Consider the following 27,725-nt stretch of genomic DNA (forward strand, 5'->3'; position numbering starts at 1 on the left):
TAGTGTCTGAAAGACCGTTCCACAGGTGCATGTTCATTAATTGTTTATGGTTCATTGAACAAGCATGGGAAACAGTGCTTAAACCCTTTACAATGAAGATCTGTGAAGTTATTTGGATTTTTACGAATTATCTTTGAAAGACAGGGTCCTGAAAAAGGGATGTTTCTTTTATGCTGAGTTTACATAGGGGTTCAGAGGCCCATTATCAGCAACCATCACTCCTGTGTTCCAATGGCACCTTGTGTTAGCTAATCCAAGTTTATCAATTGCAGGCTCAAATTGGCCAGAAACAAAGACTTTCTTCTGAAACTCGTCAGTCTATTCTTGTTCTGAGAAATGAAGACAATTCAATGCGATAAACTGCCAAGAAACTGAAGATCTCGTACAATGCTGTGTACTACTCCCTCCACAGTACAGCATAATTGCAAAAAGGTTTTCTAATGATCATTTAGCCTTTTTAAAACGATCAACTTGGATTAGCTAACACAACGTGCCATTGGAACACAGGAGTGATGGTTGCTGATAATGGGCCTATGTAGAGATTCCATAAAAAAATCAGCTCCAATTGTTTCCAGCTCCAATAGTCATTTACAACATTAACAATGTCTACACTGTATTTCTGATCAATTTTATGTAATTTTAAAGGACAAAATTTGCTTTTCTTWAAAAAACTGGGACATTTTTAAGTTGCCCCAAACTTTTGAACGGTAGTGTATATATTTTCCGGGATGGAAAAATGCTTTTAAATGACTACAACCATATATAAAGTACATAGAAAATACCTAATATATATTTTTTAAAGCTGCAATATGTCACTTTTTGGATGACCTGATCAAATTCAGARAGAAATGAGAGTTATAGATCTGTCACTCATTGAATGCAAGTGTAAGTGGTAGATCTGTTCTATGTGCGTTAATTCTATGCCTCCCGTTCTTAAGTTTTGTTTTTGCATCTTACTTTTGAGTTTTGTACACCTGTTTCAATCAGCTGAAAATACAATATTTTTAGTAATTGAAAATATATTTCACAACTGTTTAGATGGTACTATGATTCTCTACACTATACATTGATTGTTTTGTCACAAACTGAAATTAGTTCCAACTATTAGAATTTCAGCATTATCAATAGGCAGCGCGATTTCAGCATATTGCACTTTTAATAATKTTATCTTTGAGAATTTACAATCACCAAAATAAAAGCTAGACAGGGAGAACCCCCCCCCCCCACAATTTTTTTTCAATGTATGGATTTTGTTTGAGCAAATGAACACAGCATTAGCCATGGCAAAATGCATAGAATTGCATGAAATTTGCTTTCAAACTGCAACATTTTCTCTTAGCTCCATGGAGAAATTTGTAGAATTGCAGGAAGTTTGCTGAAAAATGCAAAAATGTCTCTACTCCGCCAAGATAGGGGCCTCTAAACACCCACCACCTAAGCTCCTTTCTACAAGATCCTTAAAGTAATAGACCTATCTTTACTTTGTGGGTGTATGGCATTTTTCTTCTGCTCTTGAGGTGGCACTTTGAATCAATCCTGCAATTCCTATAGTAAAACTGTCTGCTACTTCCGACTCGCAAGCAATTACAAGTTTGAATCAAGTTATAATACCCCGAATGGTGGTCACACTCTGTTTAGTCCATATTGAGCGTACGTTCGGAGCCTTTGGGTAATTAATCAGTCTTGACTCAGCTTTAGACCGAAATGGAGTCATTAGCAATCTTGTGTAATGGTCTAGTTTCCAGAGCCAAGTGCCCTTAGTTCAACCACAGCCAACTGAACACATTCATGACCATTTGGAGGTACAAAACTTTTAGGCTACCTAAACATTTTCCATTTGTACACCCAGCTGTGGTTAGTGTATTGTTCAGCCTTTTGCCTTTGAGCATCTAATGCTATAGCCTAAGTCATTCTAGTATTCATCTTGGCAATGAAGATGGGTGTTACAAATGTGATAAGGGTCCCATGTATTTAGGCCTATAACTACACTACCGCCTAATTTAATCTGCTGTTGATTGTTATTCATGGTCTTTCAATCAGTGCTTGTTACGACAACAAAAAATCACAGTAGCCTAGTGGGCACAGAAAACAAGCTATCTATAGTGTGATCTGTCTATGTGAACAATCGTCACTCACATACAGCAAACATTACTCAATGTGCCATAATTGATCAAATAGAAAGCCCCAAAAAAACACTGAACCTAGTATGGTATGGTGTTCGATGTTAATTGTGTTTATCTATTGTTGGTATCAGTGGGGGATAAGCAGTGACACTGAGTAACAGATAATCGCTCTCTTGTAACGGTGCCAGCGGCTGAATTAGCTAACCTAGAACTTTTGTGAAACAACTCAATGATGGAATGCTTGATGCAGAAATCTCTAGAATTATTATCCAACAAGCCAGTGTTTTGATTTGAAGTGCTTAGAGTAGCATAGGAATAAGCAGTGACGACTTAATTAGGCTACCTGTCTGTCCTAGATAAAGAATATTTGCAAAACGTTGTCAGAGTTACTCCATCTTTGAGACTGCAGATGGCATTATACACCTACACAGGCCTCAGTCCCATGTGCTTGTCCAACTCAATGGTCCTTTGCCAAATAGGGCAACACAGAATCATCTGCAATTGAACTCTGTGAAAGATTAGCCAAGGATTCCAATTTACTTTTGGGAGAAAATGAATTGAATTTGCTTCTGCTGTGCAAATCCCCAAAGATCTGGACCAGACCATCTACAAACTATTGGCCTACATGTATTAACAAACTATAGTTTTGGCAAGTCTGTTAGGACATCTACTTTGTGCATGACACAAGTAATTTTTCCAACAATCGTTTACAGACAGATTATTTCACTTATAATTCACTGTATCACAATTCCAGTGGGTCAGAAGTTTACATTCACTAAATTGACTGTGCCTTTAAACAGCTTGGAAAATTCCAGAAAATGATGTCATGGCTTTAAATGCTTCTGATAGGCTAATTGACATAATTTGAGTCAATGAAAAGAAATCAGCCAAGACCTTAGAAAAAAAATTGTAGACCTCCACAAGTCTGGTTCATCCTAGGGAGCAATTTACAAACGCCTGAAGGTACCACGTTCATCTGTACAAACAATGGCACGCAAGTATAAACTCCATGGGACCACGCAGCCGTCATACCGTTCAGGAAGGAGACGCGTTCTGTCTCCTAGAGATGAACGTACTTTGTGCGAAAAGTGCAAATCAATCCAAGAACAACAGCAAAGGACCTTGTGAAGATGCTTGAGGAAACGGGTACAAAAATATCTATATCCACAGTAAAATGAGTCCTATATCGACATAATCTGAAAGACCGCTTAGCAAGGAAGAAGCCACTGCTCCATAACCGTCATTAAAAAAAGCGAGACTACGGTTTGCAACTGCACATGGGGACAAAGAGCGTACTTTTTGGAGAAATGTCCTCTTGTCTGATGAAACAAAAATAGAACTGTTTGGCCATAATGACCATCATTATGTTTGGAGGAAAAAGAGGGAGGCTTGCAAGCCGAAGAACACCATCCCAACCGTGAAGAACGGGGTGGCAGCATCATTTTGTGGGGGTGCTTTGCTGCAGGAGGGACTGGTGCACTTCACAAAATAGATGGCATCATGAGGGAGGGAAATTATGTAGATATATTGAAGCAGCATCTCAATACATCAGTCAGGAAGTTAAAGCTTGGTCGCAAATGGGTCTTCCAAATGGACATTGACCCCAAGCATACATCCAAAGTTGTGGCAAAATGGCTTAAGGACAACAAAGTCAAGGTATTTGTGGCCATTACAAAGCCCTGACCTCAATCCTATAGAAAATGTGTGTGCAGAACTGAAAAAGCTTGTGCGAGCAAGTAGGCCTACAAACCTGACTGTTACACCAGCTCTGTCAGGAGGAATGGGCCAAAATTCACCCAACATATTGTGGGAAGCTTGTGGAAGGCTACCCAAAACATTTGACCCAAGTGAAACAATTTAAAGGCAATGCTACCAAATACTAATTGAGTGTATGTATGTAAACTTCTGACCCACTGGGAATGTGATGAAATAAATAAAATAACCTCTCTACTATTATTCTGACATTTCACATTCTTAAAATTAAGTGGTGATTCTAACTGACCTAAGACAGGGAATTCTTACTTGGATTTAATGTCAGGAATTGTGAAACTGAGTTTAAATGTATTTGGCTAAGGTGTATGTAAACTTCCGACTTCAACTGTACTTGCATAGCGGAGTCTTTTGTTTGGACGTGTAGTGAGCTAGCTAAACAATGAACCATAATCCCAACTCAATATGTTAATACCCTGCATGAATCTGCAGGTAGTTAACCAACCAGGTTCAATGTTAGCTAGCTAACATTAGGCTATAACTAGCAATGCAAATGTCTCAGAGATACGAGTAATTTTACTACACAGATCATACATGTAACGTTAGCTAGCTAGCTAACAGTGCACTTTCACTTGCAATGAAAGCAATGTTCTGACAAAATAAGATACGTGTAATATCTGAAAATGTAGCTAGCTAGACTCTTACCTTATACATGGATGAGCACTTCTCTCTGTCGCGGATGCCATAGTTGTCCTTAGTTTGAAGATCAAACGGCAGAATTTTATCCATCTCCTTAGCTATCATACTCTAATTCCACTGATTTCAAAACTCAGTCCTCCAGAAAGTGGAGAGCAACATTTTTGCAATTCTGCTATGTGATATCTTTCAAAAAAGCTGTTTTAGAAAGGATTACCTACACATACTGACCAGCTCATATTATAGAGCGAAGCGTGCTACATGGCAGACCAATCCAAACTCATCTCTCGGTGTCCAGCCCATCCATTATCTAAGTCAATCATGGCTTGCGGGAAGGTTGGGGACTTTTTCTGTGGCTAAACCAACTAAGCTCTTAATTTAACTATTGTATTCCTACTTAAAGATAGCATATACGTGTGTTTTTAAGGCACAGGAAAGTTCCATAAGGCATTTCTACCAAGAAACACATTTTGATAATGGGGGGTTTACTACTAAGCTATATGGAATTGTTTTAGGAAGGTCATACCAAGGATAATTTTTCTAGGAGTTTTATTACCCCTTGAAGTATGAAAAAATATCTAAAAAGCTGGTTATCCAATGCCTTCTAAAGAAGGGCACCTATTGGTAGATGGGTAATTTTTTAAAACAAAAAATAGTTAAACTTTGGATGGTGTATCAATACACCTAGTCGCTACAAAGATACAGATGTCCTTCCTAACTCAGTTGCTAGAGAGGAAGGAAATTGCTCAAGGATTTCACCATGAGGTCAATGGTGACTTTAAAACAGTTGGAGTTTAATGGCTATGATAGGAGAAAACTGAGGATGGATGAACAACGTTGTAGTTACACGACAATACTAACCTAATTGACTGAGTGAACTGAAGGAAGCCAGGCCTCCCGAGTGTGCAGTGGTCTAAGGCACTGCATCGCAGTGTTGCGGCGTCACTACAGCCTGGGGTTCGATCCGGCCGTGACCGGAGGTACCATAGGGCGGCGCACAGTTGGCCCAGTTAGGTGAGGGTTTGGCCGGGTGGGCTTTACTTGGCTCATCGCGTTCTAGCGACTCCTTGTGGCGGGCTGGGTGCCTGCAAGCTGACTCTGGTCGTCAGTTGAACTGTTAATCCTCGGCTTCCAGGTTAAGCGAGCGGGTGTTGAGAAGCACGGCTTGGCGTGTCATGTTTCGGAGGACGCATGACTCGACCATTGCCTCTCCCGAGCCTGTTGGAGTTGCAGCAATGAGACAAGATGGTCATTGGATTGAAATTGGGGGGAAAAATGTAAAAAGGAAGCATGTACAGAATTTAAAAAAAATCTAAACATGCATCCTGTTTGCAACATGGCACTAAAGTAATACTGCATAAAATGTGGAAAAGCAATTAACCTTTGTCCTGAATACAAAGTGTTATATTTGGGGCAAATACAATACAAGACATTACAAGGGTACTACTCTCCATATTTTCAAGCATAGTGGTCGCTGCAACATGTAATGGGTATGCTTGAAATCGTTAAGGAATGAGGAGTTTTTCCAGATACTGGGAGATGAGTTCACATTTCAGCAGGACAGTAACCTAAAACACAAGGCCAAATCTACGCTGGAGTTGCTTACCAGGAAGAAAGTGAATGTTCCTGGCCGAGTTACAGTTTTGACTTAAATTTACTTGAAAATCTATGGCAAAACATAAAAATGTTTATCTAGCAAAGAATGTGCAAATATTGTACATTCCAGGTGGGCAAAGCTCTTAGTCTCACAACTGAAAGAAAGACTCACAGCTGTAATCACTGCCAAAGGTGCTTCTACGAAGTATTGACTCAGGTGTAAATACTTATCTAAATTAAATATTTTTGTATTTATTTTTCAATACGTTTGATAAAATTCCCGAAAACATGTTTTCACTTTATCTTAATGGGGTATTGTCTGTAAATGGGCGAGTGGGGATAAAAAAAATAAAAAAAAAGATTTTGAAATCAGGCTGTAACATAACAGAATGTGGAATAAGTTAAGGGGTATGAATACTATCTGAAGGCACTGTACATAATGGTATATGCAAAGGCTAAGGGCATAAACTACACAAGTACATTTTTGTCTTTTATATACAGTACCAGTCAAAAGTTTGGACACCTACTCCTTTTTTCTTTATTTTCACAATGTAGAATAATAGTGAAGACATCAACACTATGAAATAACACATATGGGATCAAGTAGTAACCAAACAAGTGTTAATCCAAATATATTTTATATTTGAGATTCTTCAAAGTAGCCACCCTTTGCCTTGATGACAGCTTTCTTTGCACACACTTGACAATCTCTCAACCAGCTTCACCTGAAAGGACAGATTTACACCGGTCTAATGGCCATTGCTCATGTTTCTTAGGCCAAGCAAGTCTCTTSTTKTTATTGGTGTCCTTTAGTAGTGGTTTCTTTGCAGCAATTCGACCATCATGGCCTGATTTCTTGAAGTCTCCTCTGAACAGTTGATGTTGAGATGTGTCTGTTACTTGAACTCCGTGAAGCATTTATTTGGGCTGCAATCTGAGGTGCAGTTATTATAATGAATTTATCCTCTGCAGCAGAGTTAACTCTGGGTCTTCCTTTCCTGTGGCCGTACGCATGAGAGCCAGTTTCATCATACCGCTTGATGATTTTCAAATCAAACTTTATTTGTCACGTGCCGAATACAACAAGTGTAGACCTTACCGTGAAATGCTTACGTACAAGCCCTTAACCAACAGTGCAGTTCAAGAAGCGTTAAGAAAATACTGACCAAATAAAGTACCGTAAAAAATTATAAAAAGTAACACAATAACAAGGCTATATACAGGGTGTACCGGTACCGAGTCAGTGTGCAGGGGTACAGGTTAGTTGAGGTAATTTGTACATGTAGGTAGGGGTGACGTGACTATGTATAATAAACAACGAGTAGCAGCAGTGTACAGAACAAATGGAGGGGGGTGTCAATGTAAATAGTCTGGTGGCCATTTGATTAACTGTAAATAGTCCGGTGGCCATTTGATTAGCAGTCTTATGGCTTGGGGGTAGAAGCTGTTAAGGAGCCTTTTGGTCTTAGACTTGGGGCTCCGGTACCGCTTGCCGTGCAGTAGCAGAAAACAGTCTATGTCTTGGGTGACTGGAGTCTCTGACAATTTTATGGGCTTTCCTCTGACACCGCCTATTGTATAGGTCCTGGATGGCAGGAAGCTTGGCCCCAGTGATGTACTGGGCCGTACGCACTACCCTCTGTAGCGCCTTACGGTCAGATGCCGAGCAGTTGCGCTAGGTAGAGCTGCATTGAAGTCTAGTGCTGTAGGATAACCTCAGTCTGGAAATGTGCCCTCTTTTTTAAGCTACGTTGTCCGATGGTGCAGTCAGCCCCCTCCCAGGTAAGTGGGGTGTAGTATCCTTGGCAACAGGGGCTACCTGTTGCTCGCCATGCCGTGTGACATCTGCTGCCCATAATAGCCTGCTGTGTGAGCTCCCCTGCTTTCACCCAGCTCCCATAGCCGGCCATTCAGTTCACTGACTCTTGTATTAGAACTCACTCACTTCACCCCACTCAGTGGCTGTCACCAGTCCTTCATCCATAATGGATATCAGGGCTTTTACTGTCCAAGTCATGTAATTAGTGCCAGCATTCACTTGTGGCGATTAACTGTACAGAACCCCTGTTGTTGGTGCACGGAGGGAAATTACATGTATGTGTGTTTGTGGGTGCAGACTGCACACCGAGGGAAGTTTTTGTGTGCGTGTGTGTACACACACACAGTTGCGCATGCTCTGAGAGCTGATTTGTGTTTATTCTATGTAGGGCTGTCCCCGGGGGGAAAAAAATATATATAAATCTTGGTCGACCGTAAGTCATCTGTTCTTTCGACCAATCGATTGGTCGAAATGTTTAAACGTGTATTTTTTTACATATGGACACACCTTATGTGTTTTAATAAAATCAACTATATGCATTGAGCTTGTCTGATGCTTTAAGCTTATGGTTGAATGAAATAAGAAAAATGTCTCGGGCGCCAGAGATCTAGATAACCAGAATGAAAAATAACTTAACCTGACCCAACTTTTCTTCTCCCGCTCCTGCTGGCTTTCACAGATTCTGCCTTTACTCTCCTGAAGTTGCCAGTAATAGGCTACACAAGGAGTCGGCAACCTTTCTCATGTTGAATGCCAATTTATCTTACCATTTCTAACGATCTGCGTGCCAGTTTTGGTTTTCATTTGCACATTTTCGTGAGTTTCATTTAATTTATAATAACGTCTTCATATCTCAAAATCATTGTCATGTTGTTAATAAAAATTGTAACCAAATGAAAATGATACAAACCTAAAAAGTAACTTCTATTGCCATTACCAACTATGTAAAAATAGCCTACATAAAGCCAACAAATAAAAACATAGCAGCCTGCAGGTAGAAAATATCCTGATTTTAAAAGTAAATATCCTATAAATCACGTTGGCTACACATGGCCTGTCTGCAACAAACTTGAACCGTTCTATCAACTATTAACTTGGGTCCGGCTGAAGCGTGCACTAGCAAACTTGCAACATTGTGTAAAATATTCTGGGCCCTCAGAGTTTCCTGTGCCAGTGAGCTTGGAACAGACACAGCTGTAGGCTATTTGCGCAGGGGATAAGAAGCAGTGCTTGAGTTGGCAGGAGTTTACCGGAGCTGACCATCGACACCTCAAATGTTCTACTGCTTGAGCTCCTGTTCCTTTTATAGACAATTAGCTCAAAAGACTTGTGGAGCACCTGCACCTAAATATAAACAGTACCAGCACCCAAAATGGGTACCAGAACCTATATCAGTCGATCACTGATAAGAAGTAATCAGGTAGTCCTATTTTATGACATTTCCACGATCAGAGCATGACATTTTTCCATTTCATGCTGAGTTGTTATCGAAAGGGAGAGAGCTGGAAAGACTTTTCAAACACATTGAGGAACTATTGTTTTTCTCAATGGATGTAGAGACATACTTTGTGTGCTTGCTGTTTGAGGTGAAGAAAACATTCCTTTGAGAAGCTCCACAGGTCATTAGTGGTGGTGCGTTAAAGCCAATCAGAAATACTATCAGAAACACCAAATGGGCACATTTGTATGCCTACATTTGCACGCAGGCCAGGTAGGCCTACTTCAATGAGTGCCCGTCCTAACTCAACATTGACAGGAGTGCTCCAAACAAAAGACAATGACTAAATTGACAACTCGTAAATGGAATGAAATAAACCTAAACTTGTTCCTCATAAGTGTAGCATAGGTTGTGCGCTCTGCAAACAATGTGTCCACTCTGAAAATGATAAGGGGAAGACTGGAATAATAATATTGAATGAATTAACAGAAATTACCATAACCAAATTAACACACATTGTAGGTTAGGAATTAATTGTAAATGTACTGCTGGTGATATATATAATGGGGAATTGATATACACTAACAATCAAATGCAAACAATTCACACAATGAAGTTATGAAACAATGAATGTGCACAAGTTGGCGGGAGAGAGCGCATTCTGGAGAGATTGTGTGCATCTTTGCGCATGGTCTTTCCCACGGCAGCATTTAATGTGATATGGCCTCAGCAGAAGTCAGGGCATTCATACTTCTTGCGCTTTGCAGAGTGGTGCAGAGCTGTTGTCAAGGAAGTGAGTTTGTGCTTTCTGCAGGATGTACCGCCCCCACCTACCGTCAACCAATCATGTCAATGCAGAGCTATACAGAGCCCTCCGCATTGTTCCAAAATCTGGGAGGTACATGGAGATGCGGTACGGAGCTCGAGTAGGCCTCTGCATGCCTCTAGAGGTTCCGCAATTGCAACACACCCTCCATATGGAGCCTCCAACCACTTTCCGAATCAAGTATTAATTGGATTTTAGTCTAGAGAAAGTGTGTGTGTACATACGTACATATACATACATACATACATACATACATACATACATACATACATACATACATACATACATACATACATACATACATACATACATACATACATATACACACATTAGTACCAGTCAAAAGTTTGGACACACCTACCCATTCAAGGGTTTTTCTTTATTTTTACTATTTTCTAAATTGTAGAATAATAGTGAAGACATCAAAACATAATATAACACATGGAATCATGTAGTACCCAAAGTGTTAAACAAATCAGAATATATTTTAGATTCTTCAAAGCAGCCATCCTTTGCCTTGATGACAGCTTTGCACACTCTTGGCATTCTCTCAACCAGCTTCACCTGGAATGCTTTTCCAACTGTCTGGAAGGAGTTCCCACATATGTTGAGCACTTGTTGGCTGATTTTGCTTCACTCTGTGGTCCAACTCATCCAAAACCATCTCAAATTGGGTTGAGGTCGGGTGATTGAGGAGGCCAGGTCATCTGATGCAGCAATCCATCACTCTCCTTCTTGGTCAAATAAACCTTACACAGCCTGGAGATGTGTTTTGGGTCATTGTCCTGTTGAAAAACTAAGCTCAAAACTAAGCTCCACTAAGCTCAAACCAGATGGGATAAATCACAGACAGTGTCACAAGCAAAGCACCCCCACACCATCACACCACCACCTTCATGCTTCATGGTGAGAAACACACATGCAGAGATCATCCGTTCACCTACTCTGCGTCTCAAAGACACGGCTGTTGGAACCAAAAATCTCAAATTTGTACTCATCAGACCAAAAGACAGATATCCACCGGTCTAATATCCATTGCTCGTGTTTCTTGGCCCAAGCAAGTCTCTTCTTCTTATTGGTATCCTTTAGTAGTTGTTTCTTTACAGCAATTTTACCATAAAGGCCTGATTCACGCAGTCTCTGAACAGTTGATGTTGAGATGTGTCTGTTACTTGAACTCTTTGAAGCAGTTATTTGGGCTGCAATTTCTGAGGCTGGTAACTCTAATGAACTTTTCCTCTGCAGCAGAGATAACTAGGTCTTCCTTCCCTGTGGCGGTCCTCATGAGAGCCAGATTCATCATAGCGCTTGATGGTTTTTGAGATTGCATTTGAAGAAATTTCTTGAAATTTTCTGGATGTACTGACCTTCATGTCTTAAAGTAATGATGTCGTTTCTCTTTGCTTATTTGAGCTGTTCTTTCTATAATATGGACTTGGTCTTTTACCAWWTAGGGCTATCTTCTGTATACCACCCCTGCCTTGTCCCAATACAACTGATTGGCTCAAACGCATTAAGAAGGGAATAACTTCCACAAATTAACTTCTAGCAAGGCACACCTGTTAATTGAAATGCATACCAGGTGACTATCTCATGAAGCTGGTTGACAGAAGGCCAAGAGTGTGCAAAGCTGTCATCAAGGCAAAGGGTGGCTACTTTGAAGAATCTCAAATATAAAATATATTTGGATTTGTTTAATACTTGTTTGGTTACTACATGATTCCAGATGTGTTATTTCATAGTTTTGATGTCTTCACTATTATTCTACAATATAGAAAATGGTAAAAAAAAAAAAAAATTGAGTAGGTCTGTCAACTTTTGCCTGGTAGTGTGTGTGGGAAATATATATGGTTAAATACAATTTATTTAACCCTTATTTTACCAGGTATGTTGATTGAGAAAACATGCTCATTTACAGCAACCTGGGGAATAGTTAGAGGAGTAGGATGAATAAACCAATTGTAAACTGGGAATCATTTAGATAATCCCAAAACCGCCATTCACTCAATTAGCGTTTGGCTATCTTTCGAGACTTTCATAGATCCAGACGTGTTCCCCCTTCCCTAGCCAAACAGTTTTTCGTCCCTTTGTTCCTAAAGACATCACTTTGCACACTAATATTTAGGAGAGGGAGGATAATTTGAAACGGCAAAAGCTTTACGGTGGGTGAAAACTGCGGCGCATCCATACACCCAATTACCCATGCGTTTGAGTCATTAGATGTTTGACGTCTAGGAAGTAAAACATTTTTTGTTTTCCTTTTAACGTGTATTTAAAAGATCAGGGGGAGCCACAACAGGAAGCAAACTGTTCTTTATTAGGGGCCTATGTACGGCAAGGATTCACATTCGCATCGGAGGTTGATAGCTCTGGGACGCACGCAATGTTTCACACCAGGTTTACCAAGCTATGTAGCACTACTGTAGGTATTATTCTGCTTTGCATATTTTTACCCCCTGACAATTATWGAATTTGAGTAGTTGTTGATTCTTGGGTAGGCCTAATCTTACAGAAAAGGCCAATTGAACTAATCATCAAAGATCATTAGATGATCCAAGATGGCGTAGCAGTGTAGACGTGTTTCTTTAGTCCTCTCGTGTACGTTCGTATTTTTTCGTATTTCTTGTATATATTTTAACATTTTTTTTCTATCTCTTTTCGATTTTTAATTTGATTATACCTTCCGGTAACCTACCTCACCCAATGTGATACGCAATCGCTATTATTTTTTAACTTTGGAACACTCTCAAGAACCCCCAGTAGCTAACCAGCTAATCAGCTACAAGCTAATTTAGCCATTTTTTGCCGCTGCTAGCAGCTTTTACCTTCTGCACAGACACCAGCCCTGTTATTAGCCTGGATATTACTCACCAATTTACCAGCATCGGACTGTCTCTCGACAACAACGCCGGATTCCTGCCGTAATCCCTGAGCCACTACTTCTGATCCTCACAGCTAGCTTGCAGCTAGCGCAGCTAGCGCCACTGCCACGAAGCTAGCACCAGTTAGCAAACACAATTCTACAATTCACAACCTCTCTTTCGCCATCGCCATCCGGCTTGGATTCTCTGTCGACACGACCACGTCTGGTCTGCAGACGAATACCCCACCCGCTGTGCCCTCAACCGGCCTCCGTCTGAGCAGACCCCCTCCGTCTGAGCAGACCAACCCCCCGGGCTACTAACTTTAAACGCCGCGTGCTAGCTTAGTGGAGGCCTCCCTGCTCCATCTACGGCTGCCCCCTGGCACTATGATCACTTGGCTACATAGCTGATGCCTGCTTGACTGTCCATTAATTCACCGGTACTCCATTCTGTTTATTTGTGTTTTATCTGTCGGCTCTGTGCTTTAACTCAGGATCTGTGTGTAGTTAATCCGACCTCCTGCCTAGTCGTCGCCATTTTTACCTGTTGTTGCTGTGTTAGTGGACTAGCTGCTGTTATCTTACCTGTTGTTTTAGCTAGCTCTCCCAATCAAGACCTGCAATCACTTATGCCTTATTGTATGTCTCTCTCAAATATCAATATGCCTTGCATACTGTGTTCAGGCTAGTTATCATTATCATTGTTTTGGTTTGCAATGGAACCCGTAGTTCCACTCTCCGTACCTCTGATACCTCCTTTGTCCCACCCCCCACACATGCGGTGACCTCACCCAATTGAGACCAGCATGTCCAGAGATACAACCTCTCTTATCATCACCCAGTGCCTGGGCTTGCCTCCGCTGTACCCGTGCCCCACCATACCCCTGTCTGCACATTATGCCCAGAATCTATTCTACCACGCCCATAAATCTGCTCCTTTTATTCTTTGTCCCAACGCTCTAGGGCGACCAGTTTTGATAGCCTTTAGCCGCACCCTCATCCTACTACTCCTCTGTTCCTCGGGTGATGTGGAGGTAAAACCCAGGCCCTGCATGTCCCCAGTCACCCTCATTTGTTGACTTCTGTGATCGAAAAAGCCTTGGCCTCATGCATGTCAACATCAGAACCTCCTCCCTAAGTTTGCCTTACTCACCGCTTTTAGCACACTCTGCCAACCCTGATGTCCTTGCCGTGTCCGAATCCTGGCTTAGGAAGGCCACAAAATTCTGGGATTTCCATACCCAACTATAACACTTTCCGTCAAGATAGAACTGCCAAAGGGGGAGGAGTTGCAATCTACTGCAGAGATAGCCTGCAAAGTTCTGTCATACTTTCCAGGTCTATGCCCAAACAGTTCGAACTTCTAATTTTAAAATTAATCTCTCCAGAAATAAGTCTCTCACTGTTGCCGCCTGCTACCGACCCCCTCAGCTCCAGCTGTGCCCTGGACACCATCTGTGAATGATCGCTCCCCATCTAGCTTCAGAGTTTGTTCTGTTAGGTGACCTAAAACTGGGATATGCTTAACACCCCGGCAGTCCTACAAATCCAAGCTTGATGCCCTCAATCTCACACAAATCATCAAGGAACCCACCAAGGTACAACCCTAAATCCGTAACATGGGCACCCTAATAGACATTTATCCTGACCAACCTGCCCTCCAAATACACCTCTGCTGTCTTCAATCAAGATCTCAGCGATCACTGCCTCATTGCCTGTATCCGCCACGGGTCCGCGCGGTCAAACGACCACCCCTCATCACTGTCAAACGCTCCCTAAAACACTTCTGCGAGCAGGCCTTTCTAATCGACCTGGCCCGGGTACCCTGGAAGGATATTGACCTCATCCCGTCAGTTGAGGATGCCTGGTCATTCTTTAAAAGTTACTCCTCACCATATTAGACAAGCATGCCCGTTCAAAAAATGCAGAACCAAGACAGATATAGCCCTTGGTTCACTCCAGACCTGAATGCCCTCGACCAGCTCCAATAAACATCCTGTGGCGAACTGCAATAGCATCGAAGAGCCCCCGCGATATGCAACTGTTCAGGGAAGTCAGGAACCAACTACACGCAGTCAGTCAGGAAAGCAAAGGCCAGCTTTTTCAAGCAGAAATTTTGCATCCTGTAGCTCTAACTCCAAAAAGTTCTGGGGATACTGTAAAGTCCATGGAAAACAAGAGCACCTCCTCCAGCTGCCCACTGCACTGAGGCTAGGTTAACACGGTCACCAACTGATAAGTCCGTGATAATCGAAAACTTCAACAAACATTTCTCAATGGCTGGCCCATGGCCTTCCTCCTGGCGACTCCAACCTTGGCCAACAGCCCCGCCCCCCCCGCTGCCTACTCGCCCAAGCCTCCCCAGCTTCTCCTTTACCCATATCCAGATAGCAGATGTTCTGAAAGAGCTGGGAAAACCTGGACCCATACAAATCAGCTGGGCTTGACAATCTGGACCCCTATTTCTGAACTGTCCGCCGCCAATTGTCGCACCCCTATTACCAGCCCTGTTCAACCTCTCCTTCGTATCATCTGAGATCCCCAAGGATCTGGAAAGCTGCCGCGGTCATCTCCCTCTTCAAAGGGGGAGACACCCTGGACCCAAACTGTTACAGACCTATATCCATCCTGCCCGCCTATCTAAGGTCTTTCGAAGAAGCCCAAGTCAACAAAACAGATCACTGACCATCTCGAATCCCACCGTACCTTCCCGCTGTGCAATCCCGGTTCCGAACCGGTCACGGGTGCACCTCAGCCACGCTCAAGGTACTAAACGATATCATAACCGCCATCGGAAAAAAGACATTACTTGCAAAGCCGCTTCATCGACCTGGCAAGGCTTTCGACTCTGTCAATCACCATATTCTTATCGGCAGACTCAGTAGCCTCGGTTTTTCTAATGACTGCCTTGCCTGGTTCACAACTACTTTGCAGACAGAGTTCAGTGTGTCAAATCGGAGGGCATGTTGTCCGGTCCTCTGGCAGTCTCTATGGGGGTACCACAGGGTTCAATTCTCGGGCCGACTCTTTTCTCTGTATACATCAATGATGTTGCTCTTGCTGCGGGCGATTCCCTGATCCACCTCTACGCAGACGACACCATTCTATATACTTCCGGCCCTTCCTTGGACACTGTGCTATCTAACCTCCAAACGAGCTTCAATGCCATACAACACTCCTTCCGTGGCCTCCAACTGCTCTTAAACGCTAGTAAAACCAAATGCATGCTTTTCAACCGTTCGCTTCCTGCACCGCACGCCCGACTAGCATCACCACCCTGGACGGTTCCGACCTAGAATATGTGGACATCTATAAGTACCTAGGTGTCTGGCTAGACTGCAAACTCTCCTTCCAGACTCATATCAAACATCTCCAATCCAAAATCAAATCAAGAATCGGCTTTCTATTCGCAACAAAGCCTCTTCACTCACGCCGCCAAACTTACCCTAGTAAAACTGACTATCCTACCGATCCTCGACTTCGGCGATGTCATCTACAAATAGCTTCCAATACTCTATCAGCAAACTGGATGCAGTTTATCACAGTGCCATTCGTTTTGTTACTAAAGCACCTTATACGACCCACCACTGCGACCTGTATGCCCTAGTCGGCTGGCCCTCGCTACATGTTCTGTCAGACCACTGGCTCCAGGTCATCTACAGGCTATGCTAGGTAAAGTGCCGCCTTATTTCAGTTCACTGGTCACGATGGCTACACCCACCCGCAGCACGCGCTCCAGCAGGTGTATCTCACTGATCATCCCTAAGCCAAAAACCTCATTTGGACGCCTTTCCTTCCAGTTCTCTGCTGCCTGCGACTGGAACGAATTGCAAAAATCTCTGAAGTTGGAGACTTTTATCTCCCTCAACAACTTTAAAAATCTGCTATCCGAGCAGCTGCAGCTAACCGATCGCTGCAGCTGTACATAGTCCATCTGTAAACTACCCACCCAATTTACCTACCTCACCCCCATACTGCTTTATTTATTTACTTTTCTGCTCTTTTGCACACCAGTATCTCTTCTTGCACATGATCATCTATGATTTATCACTCCAGTGTTAATCTGCTAAATTGTAATTATTCGATTTATTGCCTACCTCATGCCTTTTGCACACATTGTATTAGATTCTCTTTTTTTTTTCTACCATGTTATTGACTTGTTTATTGTTTACTCCATGTGTAACTCTGTGTTGTCTGTTCACACTGCTATGCTTTATCTTGGCCAGGTCGCAGTTGCAAATGAGAACTTGTTCTCAACTAGCCTACCTGGTTAAATAAAGGTGAAATAAAAAAAATAAAAAAATTGAAGTTGATTGTGCTTGCTGTTTTGAAGGAATGTAAAGTGTAGCATTTAGCATAGCTTTTAGCGTAGTTTGTTGTGATAAATCTAATATAGTCAGTGTTCAGTATAGCATCTGGCCTTAAACCTAGAATTTAGCTAAGTTTGTTGGACTGCCTCTTAAACAGCGCAGACACACTGTAATCTCTGTATTTAACCTCACTGACCCTGCCTTGCCTTTTTGTCTGTCCTTCTTCCCTGTTCTCCCTGTGTGACCCCAGTTGGCTGAGTACCGGCAGAAGAAAGCTCACGCAGACAGACAGAAGAAGAAGAAAAAGAGGAGAGAAACAGACGACCCAGGTGGAAATGGACCGGGGAGAGGGGAGGCCGAGCAGGAGTTGGATCAGTCGGTAGGGGAGGAGGTGTCGGGGAGTAGGGGGGTGGTAGGAGGAGGAAGAGGTGAACAGGACCCCCCCACCACAGAGTTTACCTTCGCCAGGACCCTGCGTTGTGGTGAGACGGTCAAACACGACCAGACGTACACCATAGAGGTAAGGCCAAAAACCACTGGACCATCCCTAACAATTGATTGCCCATTTGAATTGAGCTTCTCCTAGCGTGCAGCATTGCTTGATTCGTAGAGTCTGAGTTGAATAGACTAGAGAAGAAACTGTCTTGGTTCGTTAGTGTGTAAAGGGATGAGAACTGGTACTTCTGGCCCTGAAATTACGGTTTATTAAAATGATATTGGTCTTCTGTGCTGAATTTCTCTACTTGATCCTAGACAGGGTGAACTGATTGAGCTAATTAACTGCTCAAGACCTAGATTAGTTGAATCATGTACGTTAGTGCTATGATCTTTTTTTTGCTGATACTATGGTAGAGAGTAAGCAGTATTGGCCGATATGTCTGTGGCTTCCTGTATTGTCCCATACTGATCACCTAGTAAAAGATCATGGTAACTTCAATCACAAATATGAATTAACGCTAAATATACTATTTTATTTCTAAAGCATTTCTACAGTTTTAAGGTGCACATTTTTGTTGCTTGGCTTGAAAAAGTATGAAAACTACTGTAAGTCGGTCTGGATAGAGTGTCTGCTAAATTACTAATATGTCAATGTTAAATAGAACATTACAGTAGATAAATAAAAATGCAAAATGTAGTGGTCCAAACATGACATAAAAAGGTTTTGGTTATCACGCATACAGATATATTCAATGCCGTAGACCCTGATAAGCGATTCCATTTGAGCAGATATCACACAACAGTCCCCTGAAGTAACCTATGCAGTTGCCATGAGCTACTTTTGTGAGTGCCGATTTTCAAAGGTTCAATATTAAACAGTGGAGCAGCCAATAAGTGTCCTTGTTAGCTCTTGATTTGCTGAATCACAACACCTTTTTAGCTGAATTTGAAGTTACAGCTGGCAAACTGCATTTCTTTCTTTTTGTGAATATTGTTATTGTGCTGGGTAAAAATATTATTTAGTGGTTTTTTTTCTTCAACTTTGGTTAGATAATGAGTAAAATAATAATTGTTCAGGCTGCTTTTCCCAGCTCTTCAGACATTTGTTTTTAAAGCTTCATTGCAAGCTCGCTCAATGAATCTCTCCCTCTTTCAAATGACCGCCTTAGTCTGTCGTTATAAATATAACTCGGCTCACCGTTACATCGTCAATGTGAAATATTTTATGCGTTTCACAGACAATCAGGAAGCCCCTCACAACCTTGAGCGTATTTGCTTGTCTCGAACAAGGTGCATGTACCATGCCACCCCCAATTCCGCACTCCGCCTACGCCGAACAATGCAAACTCCTCTCTTTCCTCCCTTTTGTTCTTTTGTAGCACTTGTGTCACAAACAGCATTAATAGTTTTCATTCCCTCTGTTGCTGAAAAACCACACCACACCCCCCCCGTCGCCCGAATGTGACTGGGAAATGATGGGTTGCCATGGCAACATACATTTGCCTTTAAACAGGTTGAGCCGCCTCATTGTAGTGTTGGAGAGCTTCGTGGCCTTGCAGCACAAAACGGACCCGGAGGTGATTGAATAGAGTGGCTGCTGCCTGTCTTTTCTTTTGGTGGTCGGTATTCTTGAGGTATAGCTCAGCACTTTTTCCATCGTGACTACCGTATTTCTGTAGGCATGCAGACATTTTGAACAGCATAACTGTTTATGTCACGAATTGCCACTTCTGTCATTTAATGATAAAATGTTCATAGGTCCAAGGTGCTCATGAGTTTGGACTCATGCCGTTGAATTCGGACTCCTCTGAATCCGTATTTGTAATAATGAGACGTTTCAAACATTTAGTTGACACCTTTTAATTTTTTGTCTTCTCACAATGTGTTTTCATACCCAAGACAAAGTGTGTAATTGGCCCAGGGCGCACCATTGAATTAACACAGAGACGTTCCAAGTAGCCATGCAACTTCCCTTGCAGTGAGGGGTTGCTGTGGAAACACCAGCTTCAAAGTGTTCGCCTCCAAGCACTTGTATAGGCAGATGGCTTCACAGAGATCTGTGTGAGCGCTAACCTGTTGTATTGTCTCTCACCTGCGCATATCTTAAACAGATGAACCGCATTTCCCATCTGACACAAGTGGTATAATGGAGGCTGATTATCTGATGTTTTGACGTCCTGATAGTCAAATCCACGATAAGCTGCTTGGCTATCTTTGAAATTCATATTCACGTTTCCGATTTCATAATTGTCAAGTGATAGCCCTACCCTAGATAAATGTTATTCCAATCCCCCACAGGATCTTGGACATGTCATTTTTTTGTGCAAAGTTGCAAGCATGAAACGTCAACAATTTGACACTTCTCTTTAAGAAATCACATCTAGTGTTGCTACTAGGCTACATCCAATGCCGTTTCCTATTCTACCTTCCCTAGAATCACCAGAATTCAACAAGCAGTCCAAGCAATATAGGCTAGACTGGCTTTGGTATCGGCAACATTCTCGATCCTCAATGAAAAGGAACTATTGACCTAATGTGCCATTAAACTCGGACAATAAAACCTCTCATTTAATTTCTCCTCGTCTTGCCCCTTAGTGTTCTAACTTTTTATCTTGTTAAAGTGAAATTAGCCCCTTTTTAGAATAGGCTCTAATGATCTGCCATTATTCCATTGAGAAAGGAGCCATCTTATAAAAAGTAGGTTGCGCCCCGTAATTGAATGTGGCACAGCATGCTTCCAAAATGCCCCATTGGATCTAGGTCAAAGGGGCAGACTGCAGTTGACAACGCCATTATTGACTTATTCTTCTCCAGAAACTGACCAGAACTTGCCACACAAAGACAAAATGGAAATGAGAGGACAATAGGCTTGTCATATGTCATAACTGCTCCCCCAGAATGTCCCTGTACTTTCACTCTTGAAGTAATGGGACTGTCAAGCAGAATGCTAACTGTACACACAATGTTGACCTAGGATGGGCTTGTTTTAGCTAAAACTGCTTACTCATGTAGTTATGGTCCTTCAGTTTTAATGCATTTTGAAGCTTTGTTTTTCCTTCTGCTTGTTGTATTGTAATGCAATCCACTCTGCTCTGTTGGTGGGGCTGTGTTTGTGTGGGCCACTTGTTCTGGTGACACACGGTGGGCCTATTATGGTGAGTCCTCCCCATGCAGGGTCTGATGAATCCTCCTGTTGTTTCCTATGGCAGCCAGATAGTGAAGTGTCCACCACAGCCGAAGACTACTCCTCCGAGGTGAGTTACTTTCGTCATTTACAACAAACAGAGAACACTCTTTTTATTGGTGTTAATATACTGTACTTGTAGGGATAGTTCACCCAAATTGCAAAATGTCTTATTTGTTTCCTCACCTTAAAAGTATTTGGTTCAGATTTGACAAAGGGTAAGCTGACCCTAGATCTGTTACTAAGGGCCTCTGCTATTGAGGATTAGTGTTACGGTTGGGGCTTAGGTCCTACCTTTTCCCAGGTTTCCTCTTGGAACAGACCACGTGACTCAGCTAGCTTGTTGCCAGGCACTCAGCTCTCCAAGTCTCCGTCTGGCATTTATCTGAACTTGACAAGTCAAAGTAGTCATGCCGCACCTCTCACCTCCCCCTCTTCTACAGGGCCGCCATTAAAAGCTCTGCCTGTAACACCGAGTTTAATGGTTTGAAGAAGGCGGCAGTCATTACATTAAGCCTGACACGTACGACGTAACCAAAATACCACATTTAATTACATCCTTCACTCTGTGCTCTGTACATGAGTGAACAATGGGTAGCTGAACTAAGAAATCCTCCTGCTTTACCAAACAGTATTGTGAATTAACAGGTGAATGGCTGCCTTGAGATGACCGAGATCCCAATGGAGACTTCCAAGGAGTTTATCTGGGTACAGTACGACAATTGAATAGACAACAAGCCACTGTTTTTCGTTAACAAACAGACTCACCTCTGCACTGACTGCACTCTCTTTTTTAATGTAACATGTTTTCTCTGTCTCCGCACTGCATTCTGACCTCCTAACCCTGAGATTTTCATCAGACTAACTCACTAACCAAGTCCCTTTTATTCTCTGCTTCTGGGATCCTCAGCTTGTGAAGTGGTTTTATTTTGAAGGCGAAGGACTGCAGAGCAGCAGCAACAACAGCATTGTCGGCGGGCTGCTGCTGTCATCCTTTAACTTCCACTCCCCAGTTTAACAGCAGGGATGGGGAGTAGGGAACTTGACATTTCAGAGGTGTAAATTACTCTGGAAATCAGAAGAGAAAGATGAAAACAGGGAGGAAGAGAAGTAGAAAAAGAGGGATTGGGGATGGAGTGGTGAAGTGGCTAGATAAGGGGGCGCTGGACAATTATACAAGAGCTGCTCATTTGCTAAATCACACATGTAATCTTGCCATTTGCAGGTAGGAAGAGTGAGGGATGGCGAGAAAGAGGGGATAGAGGCTGAGAAAAACAGCAAATTAAGTGTTTGACTGTGTGTGATTTTGTTTGAGAGTAAAGAAGTTAAAACCATTCTGAGAAGGAAAAGAAGATAGAACGAGGTAGAAAGAAAAAGACAAGAGCGTGACAGATAAGGTAAGACTAGTGAAATAAGACTAGAGCTAAAGCGAAAGAGAGGGAACCATTGCCAGCACTGCTCTTTAATGGCTGCCAGTTCTTTGGCAGTTTTGGATGTTGACTAGTTAATTTATATCATTCCCCTCAGTTCTGTGGCGTCCTTGGAAGCTAACTAATTGCTTCAGTGCTAGTTTTTGAAATTAGCTGTTTGCTAAGCTAGCTCCCATTTCGCCCTTAGTTCTGTGGCAGTCTTGGATGCTAATTTATTGCTAAGCAAGCTACAGGTACCATTTCCCTCCTCTGTTCTGTGGCAATTTTGGATGTTAGGTTATTTCTCATCTAGCCATTGTCCCCCCCCACAACAGGAGGAAGTGGACCCTGTGCAGCAGGAGGCGAGGGGCGGAAGGGTACAGGTCATGGAGGAAGAGTTGGCTGCCAAGACTCTGGTGGTGGAGGAGCTGAGCCGAGAGCTGGAGGAATTTAGAGCGGCCTTCGGCACAGAGGGGGTGCAACAGGTAATGTGCTGCGTGTGCATGCACGCTCTATGTGTATGTATGAAGGAATTCAAATGGGTAGTTAAAGAAAAAAGTAAATAACCTGCTTCCCCTGTCAACTGCAAATGTTCATATAACATTAAAAATGTTTTAGTCTAATTCATCAAGCAGATTGCATAAGGGGTTGGCCTTGCTTAGCCCACACTGCTGGTCTGACCTTTGGTTGAGGATGCAGCTTAGAAATGGTTAGGGTAGCAGAGTTATTAGCAATATGAGAGCTCTCTTATGTTCTGATATTCAGAATACTACTCAAATATATGAGAGTACTCTGTAAATATCAAGTGAAATATATCACACATGTCAAACACATGTAACGTGCATATAAACTATTGTTGGTATTTCCCTTTTCAATGGAATACATAACTTTTCTTGTTTGGTTTAAAAACATTGATCTGTGACCGTATTACCACCCATACTCCTTTACCCTAAAATATCCCAAACTAGCGACTTCCATTGTTAAGACCACACTTTGTCTTTGTCAAAGTCAAGCCAGTGTACTATTTTCTTTCTCATAGTAAAGTGTGACTTGTGAATCACTGACGTTGATTATGCAAGGTATACACACTGCACTCTTTTTGATCCTCCAGCTGCAGGACTTTGAGGCTGCCTTGAAGCAGCGAGACGGCATCATCACCCAACTCACAGCCAATCTGCAGCAGTCTCGCAAAGAGAAGGATGAGGTCATGAGGGAGTTCCTGGAGATGACTGAGCAGAGCCAGAAACTGCACATTCAGTTCCAGCAGGTAAGACATTATTGCCTAGGCTATGAAACTACCCTATAACATATTATCCCACCCTAGTCTATAATATAGTAAGAAAAATACATTAGGCCGGTGAAGTAGAAACCCATAACAAGCGTAGGGTTAGACTAGAATAAAAAATACAAAAAAAGAGTTTCCCATACTTCCCAGGTTTTCCAGAGAACCTGGTTGGAAGATTCCCATAAACAGGTGTGAAAAAGCAGGAAATCTGGGTATCCTCCATCTGGAATTTCTGGAAAGCCTGGGAATTTTGGGAAAGTTACAGGAATTTTACAACCCTAGGTTAGACACATACCTGTACCAGTCCTATTATATCTTATCTTTCCTATGTCATCTTATTGTCTCGGAAGCTTTCCCCTGCTCTGTCAACATTTTCATATATTTTATTACCGTCCTAATAATTCTACAACAGATGTGGTGGTGATGTTGTTTTCTGTCATTTCCACGGGAACATGAACACCCTCTGGTTTGATTGACAGCTGCAGGCAGGTGAGACACTGAGGAACACCAGCCACAGCAGCACAGCGCAGGACCTCCTGCAGGCCAAGCAGCAGCTTGTCCAATACCAACAGCAGCTGGAGGAGATGGACGGCCAGGTCAGAGGGCACCATGATATGAGCAAGGAGCAGCTGCTGCAGATCAGCCAGCTCCAGCACCGGCTCAAGGAGGCTGAGATGGTGAGGCAGCTGCCTAGTTGGTGTTAGTCAGTGCCTGTCATTCATGTGAAAACGTCTGCTTGTATGAAATGTATTGATCTATTTAATGGATCTGTTTTATAGGTGGTTGATTACCAGGTGTGTTTTGAAATCTGATTTAGATTTCCTAGTATTATTACCTTACAAAAACACAATTTAGTTTAAAGGCTGTTTGTAGAAGAATTATTTCAGCCGTTTAAATATGAGAATTTAATTATATATTTTACATTTGTCTAATACTTACTTTTCCTCATAGGTGGAAAGAAGAACAGAAGAGTCATTTGCACAAAGGTTAAATGAGAAAGACCTGCTGATTGCTAAACAGGAGAGAATTATGGCAGAGCATGAGCGTTCCCTAATGCAACTTAGAAAAGAGCTCACACATGTGGGCAGAGGTGCTGAGGAGTCACTTGCCCAAAGGGTAAATGAAAAAGACCTGCTGATTTCGGAGCAAACTGCAACAATAACAGAACATGAGCGTACACTGACCATGCTCAAGGTGGAGCTTGCACAGGTGGGAAGAATGACTGAGGAGACTTTTGCACAAAAGTTGAATGAGAAAGAACTGCTGATAGCTGAGCAAGAGAGAGTTATGTCAGAACATGACTCCTCCCTCCACCAGCTAAAGGATGAGTTGACGGCCTCTGAGAAACGCTTAAACGACCTCAACCAGCAAATTGCTGCAAAGGCCCAAGAGCTGGAGAGCTGTAAGAGTGACTTGGATAACTGTAAGAGGGACTTAGAGAGCACTACGGGTCAGTTGAATAGCTGTAGGGTTGAGCTGGAGGGCAGTAAGGGTGAGTTGTATAGCTGTAGGCTTGAGCTGGAGAGCAGTAAGGGTGAGCTGGATAGCTTTAGGTTTGAGCTGGAGGGCAGTAAGGGTGAGTTGTATAGCTGTAGGGTTGAGCTGGAGAGCAGTAAAGGTGAGCTTGAGAGCTGTAGGGTTGAGCTGGAGTCCTGCACGGGCGAACTCTCAGCCTCCAAGCAGAAGGAGCGGATSTCCTCCAGCGAGATCCAGCAGCTGATGGGTACCGTGGAAGACCTCCAGAAGCGATGCCACCAGGGCAGCCTGTCAGAGTGTGACACCCTCCAGAGGATGGAGGAGGACTCAGCCCGCAGGCTGGATCATCTCAGGACGGAGCTAGACGAGATGTACGGTGAGCAGATAGTCCAGATGAAGCAGGAGCTTCGCTTGCAGCACTGTGCGGCCCTGGAGCGGGTCACGGCGCAGCATCACAAGGAGCTAGAGCTTCTAAAAGCCCAGCAATCCGTGAACAGACCTTGTCCCGAGGTGGTGATCGAGCTCAAGGGCAAGATCGTAGTGCTTCAGCAGAGGCTCCAAGAGGCCCAGGTGCTCCGTGAGAAGGCCAGACAGGAGCTGTCCCAAGTGGCACAGGAGAAGCTCAACCTCCAGGGTCAGGTGGTTGACTACCTCCATGARCTCCGCTCAGCCCGGGCCAAAGTGGAGCAGGCCTCCCAGAACATCGCTGTCCGTGAGAGTCTTCAGGGCGAGCTGCAGCGCCTCCAGGAAACCATCGATGACCTGAAGGCCCAGCTAGCCACCGCTGCAGAGTCGGCAGTAGAGATCGAGGCCAAGCACGAGTCAGAGACAACCAACTTCAAGATCAAACTGGAGATGATGGAGCGGGAGAAGGACGCAGTGCTGGACCGCATGGCTGAGTCACAGGAGGCAGAACTGGAGAGGCTGAGGACACAGCTCCTCTTCAGCCACGAGGAGGAGCTCATTCTCCTTCGGGAGGACCTCCGTAGGGAGAGCCAGCTCAACGCTGAGAACCTCCTTAACGAGGCGTCCATCCGGCACGGCCGAGCTCTGGAGGAGTTGCGGAACGCATACAAGGACGAGCGGGATGAGCTGTTACACCAAATCTTTGCACTGAAAGATGACTTGAAGATGGCGCTGCATAGCTCGAAAGCCGAAGAGCTGGTGGTGCAACTCAATGAACTTCAAGTTGAGGAATTGAGAAAGGGTGGAGAAGAAAGGGTCAGAATGGAGAAGGAAATCCAAATGCTGCTGAAAAAGAATGAGCTGCTAGAAAACCAGTCCAAAGAGCAAGAAAAGAGCTGGGACAACAAATGGAGGAAGCAGGAATCTGAAAATAGGATTTTGATGGAAACCAACAACGCCATGAAAGAGGAAGTGGAGTCCAAAATGGAAAAAATCCAATCCTTCATGACAGAAAATGAACGAAAGCAGCGACAAGTAGTGGAGATGCAAGAGGAGATTGAAAAGCAGAGGAATACATTCTCTTTTGCAGAAAAGAACTTTGAGGTGAACTATCAGGAGCTCAAAGAGGAGTACATGTGCCTTGTTGAGGTAAAGGCGCAGTTGGAGGAGAGGATTCTCAAGGAGACACTTGTGTATGAGTCTAAACTCGCTAGCCTCCAGTCGCAGATTCAGGAGCTGAGGGAGAACAAGGAAACTAACAAAATGGAGGACAAGTCCAAAGACAACAACGGTGCTTCGATAGAAAAATACACTACTGAGCTGATGGAGAAGCTGAAGGTAGCTCTGGCAGAGAAGGAGGAACTGGCTATGAGGCTGTCTAAAGTTACCGAGCAGCTGACTGTTACAGAAGGTGAATTGGATGAGCTGGAAGGAGAGCTGAGTCAGGTCAGGAGAGAAAACAAGGAGGTAATCGCCCAAAATGAAAACCTGGAGGAAGAGCTCGGAAGAGAGCGGGAGACTCTGAAGGAGAGAAAGGGAGAGATAGAACTCCAGAGAGAGGAGGGAGGGAGAGCTGCTCAGAGCCAAGCGAAGCTCCAACAGAGAGGGCAGCCTGTTCAGTCTGCAGCCCCAGCTTGCTCCATCGAGGATTATCACCTCCAAATCGAATCTCTCCAAGGGGAGGTAGTGGTTCTCCCCTCCTCCTTACAGCCCGCCGAAATAGAGCGAGACCGCCTCCGACACACCTCGGAGGCTTGGCACCAGAGCCAAACGCTAACTCCATCTGCAGCCCCATCTCAGGTCTCAACTGTTGGGGAGGGACCTGTTGAGCGTAGCTCCGCTTTGGAGCCTTCAGCCTCTGGGTCACACAGGCGCAAGACACAGCAGCGGCGAGGAAAGAAGAAGCGCCAGAGCTCTGCCCAGACAAAAGAGAAGAGGGAGAAGGAGGAGGCGGCGGAGAGAAACAAAGCTGGAGGTGCTACTGCTGCAGCAGAGTGGAAGGCGCGGGCTCGGATGGAGAGCCAGGTTCCGTCGATCTCGCAGCAGAGGACCGGGAAGGATGACTCCACAGACGGGTACCACGGTGACGGAGAGAGAGACTGCGTTGTGAAGCAGGTAGGCATTCACAGACAGCTGCTGCTGCAGTC

The 27,725-nt window shown here is 43.5% G+C and overlaps 1 protein-coding gene across 4 annotated transcripts in view; it reads left to right on the top strand.

Moving 5' to 3' along the window:
• Positions 1-27,725, top strand: part of LOC111955710 (A-kinase anchor protein 9) — a 134,190-nt gene that overhangs the window by 7,332 nt on the left and 99,133 nt on the right. For all 4 annotated transcript variants that reach the window (XM_070436462.1, XM_023975991.2, XM_070436464.1 and 1 more), the window contains exons 2-8: positions 17,632-17,901; positions 21,029-21,073; positions 21,652-21,711; positions 22,748-22,897; positions 23,524-23,679; positions 24,177-24,374; positions 24,649-27,693. In XM_070436462.1, coding sequence (XP_070292563.1) covers positions 17,632-17,901; positions 21,029-21,073; positions 21,652-21,711; positions 22,748-22,897; positions 23,524-23,679; positions 24,177-24,374; positions 24,649-27,693 — 3,924 coding nt within the window. The remainder of the gene's footprint in view (positions 1-17,631; positions 17,902-21,028; positions 21,074-21,651; positions 21,712-22,747; positions 22,898-23,523; positions 23,680-24,176; positions 24,375-24,648; positions 27,694-27,725) is intronic.

This window comes from Salvelinus sp. IW2-2015, linkage group LG31 (genome assembly GCF_002910315.2).
Source record: "Salvelinus sp. IW2-2015 linkage group LG31, ASM291031v2, whole genome shotgun sequence".
NCBI lineage: Eukaryota > Metazoa > Chordata > Actinopteri > Salmoniformes > Salmonidae > Salvelinus > Salvelinus sp. IW2-2015.